The sequence below is a fragment of the Octodon degus genome, unplaced genomic scaffold, assembly GCF_000260255.1.
Source record: "Octodon degus isolate 3935 unplaced genomic scaffold, OctDeg1.0 scaffold00029, whole genome shotgun sequence".
NCBI lineage: Eukaryota > Metazoa > Chordata > Mammalia > Rodentia > Octodontidae > Octodon > Octodon degus.
This window is the reverse complement of record NW_004524605.1, coordinates 2,402,833-2,409,777: the sequence shown is the minus strand read 5'-3', so window position 1 is coordinate 2,409,777 and position 6,945 is coordinate 2,402,833. Positions and strand designations below refer to the sequence as shown.

General features: G+C 61.6%; 1 protein-coding gene across 1 annotated transcript; it reads left to right on the top strand.

Annotated features, from left to right (window-relative positions):
• Positions 1–305: 305 nt before the first annotated feature.
• N4bp3 (NEDD4 binding protein 3) lies at positions 306–6,271 on the top strand. Its single transcript, XM_004629316.2, has 5 exons — positions 306–328; positions 3,622–3,972; positions 4,196–4,717; positions 5,040–5,291; positions 5,399–6,271. Exons 2-5 carry the CDS (start codon positions 3,652–3,654, stop codon positions 5,924–5,926), a joined length of 1,623 nt encoding a protein of 540 aa, XP_004629373.1. The 5' UTR covers positions 306–328; positions 3,622–3,651; the 3' UTR covers positions 5,927–6,271.
• Positions 6,272–6,945: the final 674 nt, after the last annotated feature.

Sequence of the window (6,945 nt, the reverse complement as noted above, 5' to 3'; positions counted from 1 at the left end):
TGGCATTGGAGGCGGGCGGCCACCACGGCCAGGTATCAGCCTCCTCCTGGGCAGGCGCCTCCGCCTCCTGGTGCGTGTGGGTGTGTAGGTGCGAGACTGAACGGGTGTCGCCAGCCCGCGGTGCCACCGCCTCTGACAGGCTCCAGCGCTCAAAGTGCCCGTGCCAGCCGGTGCCTACTGACCCCTTCGGAACCTCGGGGCAGGCCGGAGGGGTCCCTGGTCCAGGAGCCATCTATCCAGACCAGCCCTGCTGCAGAAGCCCTTGGGAGAAACAGGGTCAGAATGCAGCAGCCTGTGGAGGAAGGTGACCCCTGGTCGGCAGAGCCCGGTACAGTGGACAGGGCTTGGCTCCTCCCTGGGGGTCTCGGACAGCTGCCTTCCTCTGGCCTCCATTTCCTCTGTGTAAAATGGAAAGAGAGACCTTACTGTCCTGCCTGCCTTTGCTGGCTGCTGTGGAGGTGATGTGGGAGTGAAGCAGGCTGCTGTACCACTGGGAGTAGCCACGAGTGGCACAGTGGCCCAGGGCAGCCCACCTCCCTCTCCCCCTCCGTGCCCTGTGCCCACTACCCCTCTTTGGGAGCTGGGACATTCCGGTCTCATTCCTGGGGCAGCTGCAGACACACCCGCATGCCTGATCCTCCAGCAGGTGCTGGACCCCCCAGGGGCCGGACTCAGGAGCTGCTAGCCACAGCTAAGGCTGGCAGGACGTCTGTCCACGTGGGGTGGGGTGTCCCACCCAGGAGGAGATATGGGTGGGGTCGGCTGGGCCCAGAACCAGGGTGCTTGTACACTTTCTCCGTGGAGCCTACTCAGCCTTGGGCTTGGGCTTTCTCCTCCTGTGTATGTGTTTCAGGGCAGAAGTGGAGCCCACGTCTGGCACTAGCATCCCTGCCCATGTGTCCTCTTTTCTTCTGCTTGGTGGCCAGGGCCCCTTGGTTCTCTGGTCTCCACTGTATGGGACCATAAGGAGCGCCTTGCTTCTATGCCAGGGCTCATCTCAGGGTAGGGTGGAGGGACTGGAGAGAGGCCCTGCAGAGTTGTTGGTGAGGTGGGTTTGCAGCTCTTGAGAGCTCCCAGCCCAGACAGTTATCTGGCCGTGGGTGAAGCCCCGGCTTTGTGCCCTGCTGGCTCTGTTCAGGAATCCCAGGGAGGCTGCTTGGCACCTGCTGTCTCTCCTGCTGTCTCCCTCCCCAAAATCTCCACCCCAGCTGCACAGCTGCCTTGGCCTGAGCTGAAGCTGCAGAGCTTCCAAGCAACGAAGCAAGGAATGTATGTGTCTGTTGGGGGAGGGGCTTCTTCGGGGAAGGAAGTGTCTGTCCCCACACTAAGACCTGGGCCTCAGGGGCCTCAACCCTGCTAGGGGGAGCTGATAATACTGCCTGAAATGTCACTGAGGAAGGGTGCAGGGTGACCTTGTGCCTGACTGCATGGCTGACTGGCTGATGTTGGACATGGCTGTCCTCATCGTGTCCTCTAGAATATATTTCTCTGCTTTTGGGTGGGGCGTACACGTGACATGGTGTTCTCCAAGTGTGGTCGCACACAGTGCTGTGGCTCAGAGCTGTGGCAGCACCTGGGGACCCAAGACACTTGGTGGGAAAGAAAGAGCATCACAGATTTTCTCTGCTGAGACTGGAAGCAAGCGTCTGCCCAGGGAAAGCAGAGGAGGCCAGTGTTTGGGGTGAGGTGGGTGTATCTGGCATTGCGGTCACTGCCCCGCCCCTGGCTACATAGAGCTTAGCAAAGCCCTTTCACCTGCCTTGTCTCTGTGACTTTCACAGAGGTCTTACGTGGAAGCCAGGAGAGGCAACCAAGGCAGGGCAAAGGGAAGTGCGTTCGTGCCTGGAGGAGAAGGGGCTGGCTGGAGGCCAGGTTCTCTTGAGAGGCAGTGACAGAGCCTCGTAACTCTCAGTCCTGGCTGGGGGTGGCAGGGGGTGAGGCAGGGTGATGCCATCCAGTTCCTGGGATGCGGGTGACATCCAGGGCTCCGGGGAGACAATTGGCAGCCCTGGTGTTGGTCTCTCGGACGTCCTCACCCTGACTATATTGTGATGTCAGTCAAATCATTTTTCTGAGCCCTGTGGAACCTTTGAAAGGGGAAAGTGACATGTCACAGGATTCAGTGGAACTCCTACAAAGTACCGCCTTGCTGTAGAGCCCCATACCTGTGATGCCTTCCTGGATAAGTCCCCAGGCCATGTGGCCTGTGAGACCCCAGTAGGGCTGGGCCTGTGCACACGGGGCTGGGATGCTGTGTGCAGACTCAGATGTGCTGCCCTCCTCAGGGCTGGGGGCTAGGTGGGGCAGCCTGGGCTGAGTATGTTTGCCGGGATTGTTGTTGGGGGCTGTAGCATGGGTAGGGGACAGGGCTCACCACCTCCCTCCCCCCAGAGAGCTTTGTCTGTGACAGACACAAAACCTGGAAATGATTGAGGAAGATAGAGCCTCCTAAGGACCATTGTCTGGGGTGGAGGGGAGTGGGTGTCCCGGAAGTATATGGGGGTGCGGCCTGTCTTCTGGGCATCTGTTGAGCAATGGGAGCAGCTGGGGAAGCAAAGGTGGGAAAGGTGGTGCCCTTGTAGGTCCTTTGCACCCATTGAGGGGGGCAAGGGCACTGGGCCTGGCCTGTGTTCTAGCAGTGCACTCCAGAGTGCAGGCCCCACCCCAGCACAGGTGGGGGCAGGGGTGCTGGAGCTCTGCTTCAACCAGCCTGTGCGGACCTTGGCTGCAGGGCAGGCCAGGCCAGTGTGGGCACTGTCCCATTATCTCATCCCACCCTCCTCGCATCCCAGTATGATAAGAGCTGCCTTTGCCATTGTCCAAGAGGAAGCCGGAGGCTGGGGCCACGGCCAAGGTCACACACAGCTGGACTCCTCTGGACATGGTGTTCCTGATGTGGAACAGCAGCAGCCAGCAGGGGCCTGGCTGCCCCTTCCCTCTGCCTCCCATCACAGCTCACACCCACACACCTGCTCGGGAAGCTGTGGCCATTGTCCCCCTGTGCCTTTCCTGTTTGTAAGGCCGTACTTCCTGTTTGTATCCCTCCTGGTAGCCCCTGCCCCACCTGCACCAGATGTTTCCCCAGGGGAGCTCTGACCCTGCAGGAAAAGGGCTTAAACGAGGGAAGCCAGGGAAGGAAAAAGAATAGAGCCCCTCAGGTCCTCATGCACTGAGCTTCCTCCCCACCTGTAAAGGCAGTGGTAGCCTGCCAGGAGAGTGACCACAGTCAGGCAGAGCCTGAGTCTATCTTCCTTGGGTTTGGCTGGCCCAGTTCCAGGAGGCAGGCAGGGTCCTGGGAGGCAGGGCTCTGTCCTTACTGGGTAGGGACTTGTCACCCCACCATGCCCACAAGACCCGAGCTAGAGGTAGCTGGAGGTCCGAGCTGATGCTGTTTCCTCCTCCTTAGACTTAGTCCTGCAGAGGTCAAGTGGGTGGGTGGCTTTGAAGCTTTTATCCCAGTTTCCTGCCAGGCTAGGTATTCTGCCCCAGGAGCCTTTCTCGTACCCACACATCTGCCTCTTTGGCTTCGGCATGTGTACAGGATGACAGATGGCAAGAACCAGGTTTTAGGGATTTGCGTGGGGCAGTAAGTGCTCCCTAATGGATCCTCTCAACTTGCAGAGGCGGCTGCCTGTGCCCTGCTGAAACTTCATGGCCACAACCCCAGGCCCTGCTGGCATTGCCATGGGAAGCGTGGGCAGCCTGTTGGAGCGGCAAGACTTCTCCCCAGAAGAGCTTCGGGCGGCCCTCTCGGGGTCCCGGGGCTCCCGCCAGCCTGATGGGCTCCTCCGGAAAGGTTTAGGCCAGCGTGAGCTCCTCAGCTACCTGCACCTCCCCAAAAAGGACAGCAAGGCCACCAGGCGGGCGCCTCGGAATGAGCCCGCTGACTACGCCACACTCTACTACCGGGAGCACCCTCGGGCTGGGGACTTCAGCAAGACTTCGCTGCCTGAGCGGGGTCGCTTCGACAAGGTGTGCCTCTGCCCCTGCCCGTTATGTGATGGGGGTGCTGGGACCTCCTTGGAGACGCTGATGCCAGGACGGGGTGAGGGTGGGATGGGCTGGCTGCTTGGGCGTGGTCGCTGCCTCCAGAGCCTGCACCCTGCGTCCACAGAGCACCTCCCAGGGGCTCTGGGAGCATCAGCAGGGCAAGCAGAGGCCAGCTGGGGTCTTATGTCTGCTCTCTTCCTGGCAGTGTCGCATTCGGCCGTCAGTGTTCAAGCCTGCAGGGGGCACTGGAAAAGGCTTCCTGTCCATGCAGAGCCTGGCGGCCCACAAGGGCCAAAAGCTATGGCGCAGCAATGGCAGTCTGCACACGCTGGCCTGCCACCCGCCCCTGAGCCCCGGACCCCGCGCCAGCCAAGCCCGTGCGCAGCTGCTGCATGCCCTCAGCCTGGACGAGGGGCGCCCCGAGCCCGAGCCCAGTCTGTCTGACTCTTCCAGTGGGGGCAGCTTTGGCTGCAGTTCTGGCACCAGACCCAGCCACTTCAGCTCCTCCCTGGGCCACATTAACCACCTTGGGGGTTCCCTGGACCGTGCCCCGAGGAGCCCCAAGGAGGCTGGAGCCCTGGCTGTGCTAAGCTGCCTGCCTGAGCCACCACCGCCCTACGAACTGTCCTGCCCCACTGCGGAGGAGGTGGTGGCCATGTTGCCGGACACCTGTGACACGCTCAAGAGGGAACTCAGTGACCCGGACAGCGCCAATCCCTTCACACAGGTGAGGGTGCCACAACTCAGGCCTGGGGCCTTAGTGTGAGAGAGAATGAAAGCAGGGAGCCAGCCCATGTTCACCCCGCACCTGCAAAGCTGCCACACCCCCGGGGCTTGCCTGGGGAAGAGTGGGGGGGCTGGCACTTGTTGGGATGCCCCTGGAGAGCTTCCAGGCTTTGGATGTGTGCAGGGCAGCATCCTGGGCCCTGAGCTCAGTGGTGTGGACACCAAGATGTCAGTGTCAAGGGAGTGTCAGGCTGATGAACTGGGGCGCAGGTACACGTGTGGGGCCACTGGCGTCTCAATCTTGGGAGGCCTTTTCCACGCAGGTGCTCGAGGAGCGCCAGCGGCTGTGGCTGTGCGAGCTGAAGCGCTTGTACGTGGAGCGGCTGCATGAGGTGGCACAGAAGGCCGAGCGTAGCGAGCGCAACCTCCAGCTGCAGCTGTTCATGGCCCAGCAGGAGCAGCGGCGCCTGCGTAAGGAGCTGCGGGCACAGCAAGGCCTGGGGCCCCAGCAGCCCCCCGGGGCCACGCCAGAGGCCGACCCCAGCGCTGGACCGGAAGAAGAAGCCCGATGGGAGGTGAGCGCCCAGGGTCCGCATGCGCGTGCACGTTGCAGGTCCTGCCCTCCTCTCCTTCACACACCCCGCTTGGCTGAGCACCCCTTCACCCTGTCCTGCTCCCCCAGGTGTGCCAGAAGACAGCGGAGATTAGTCTGTTGAAGCAGCAGCTGCGGGAGGCCCAGGCAGAGCTGGCACAGAAGCTGGCCGAGATCTTCAATCTGAAGACGCAGCTTCGGGGCAGCCGCGCGCAGGCCCAGGCCCAGGATGCGGAGTTGGCGCGGTTGCGTGAGGCTGTTCGCAGCCTGCAGGAGCAGGCCCCGCGGGAGGAAGCCCCGGGCAGCTGCGAGACAGATGACTGCAAGAGCCGGGGACTAAGGGGGGAGGCCGGAGGCAGCGAGAGCGCAGATGGCACCGAGGAGCTACGGGCAGAGCTGCTACAAGAGCGGCTCCGGGGCCAGGAGCAGGCGCTGCGCTTTGAGCAGGAGCGGCGGACTTGGCAGGAGGAGAAGGAGCGGGTGCTGCGCTATCAGCGGGAGATCCAAGGGGGCTACATGGACATGTACCGCCGCAACCAGGCGCTGGAGCAGGAGCTGCGGGCACTGCGGGAGCCCCCTGCGCCCTGGAGTCCTCGGTTGGAGTCCTCTAAGATCTGAGGCCAGGAGGGGAAGCTGACAGCAGACACTAAAGATGCCTGGGAAGGCTGGCTCCATCCTGCCCCTCAGGCAGAAGCCAGCCCAGCCATGGGGGCCTGCGAGAGGAGGGCTGGGTAGGGTGCCAGCTGCAGGAGCCAGGGCAAAGCCCCCAGGGCAGAGGAGCGCTCCCCCAGCAATGGGTGTGGCCTCAGGCAGGTGGGTGGAAAAGGCAGAGCCCCAGGATACAGAAGGGCAGCCGGGCAGCTGAGGTTGGAAGGCTGCAGGCCTGGGCTGAGGCCTCCTTGGTGGAAGGAGGTTGAGACAGGAGCGGTGGTCTCCTGCAGAATAAAAGAGTGTTTTCTAGGAGGAGGCCCCTGGTGGTGCATCGGCCTTGTCCTTGCCAGAGTCCAGTGGCTCGTGATGGCCGGGCCACTGACCTGGGCTGTTTGTGCCTCTTCCTGAGGCACAAGTGGTTCCAGGCTGTTTCCTGTGCCTGTCTGCAGCTGCCAGCCCTCTGTGCTAGAGCGCAAGAGTCTTACTTACTGCTCCATACTGCGCAGCTCCTCAGTTTCCGAGTGGGCTGAAAATTCCTTTTTGCAGCACCAGGGATTTTTCAAAAGAGACAGGACCAAAGAACTCCAGGAAAACAAAAGAGCAAGTCAACCACCACATTGCAAGAATGTGGAATGCTCTGGTGGCAAGTCTGGGCCACAGGCTCCCGAGCTGCTGCTGGGTTTGGGGCCCTTTCCAGACCCCGCTTCCCATCTTTCTGCTGCACAGGGGCGGGGGTGTTCAGGAAGGTGCTGGCACTTGGTGTCATTTGGAAAAGGATCTTTACCAGAGCCAGGGAGGAGACATCTCCCTGTCGGTGGTGGGTGTCAAAGCGAGAATGAGATGGGCTCTGTTGTATTCTTGAAGGCTCCATCCAGCCTTGGAAGAAGCAGTCTTTCCCTCCCCTGTACCTGGCTTCAGAACTGTCCGTCCTGTTTGGCTTCCCCTGGCTCCTGGAAAGCCCACAGCCACTGTGGACCTCATAGTCT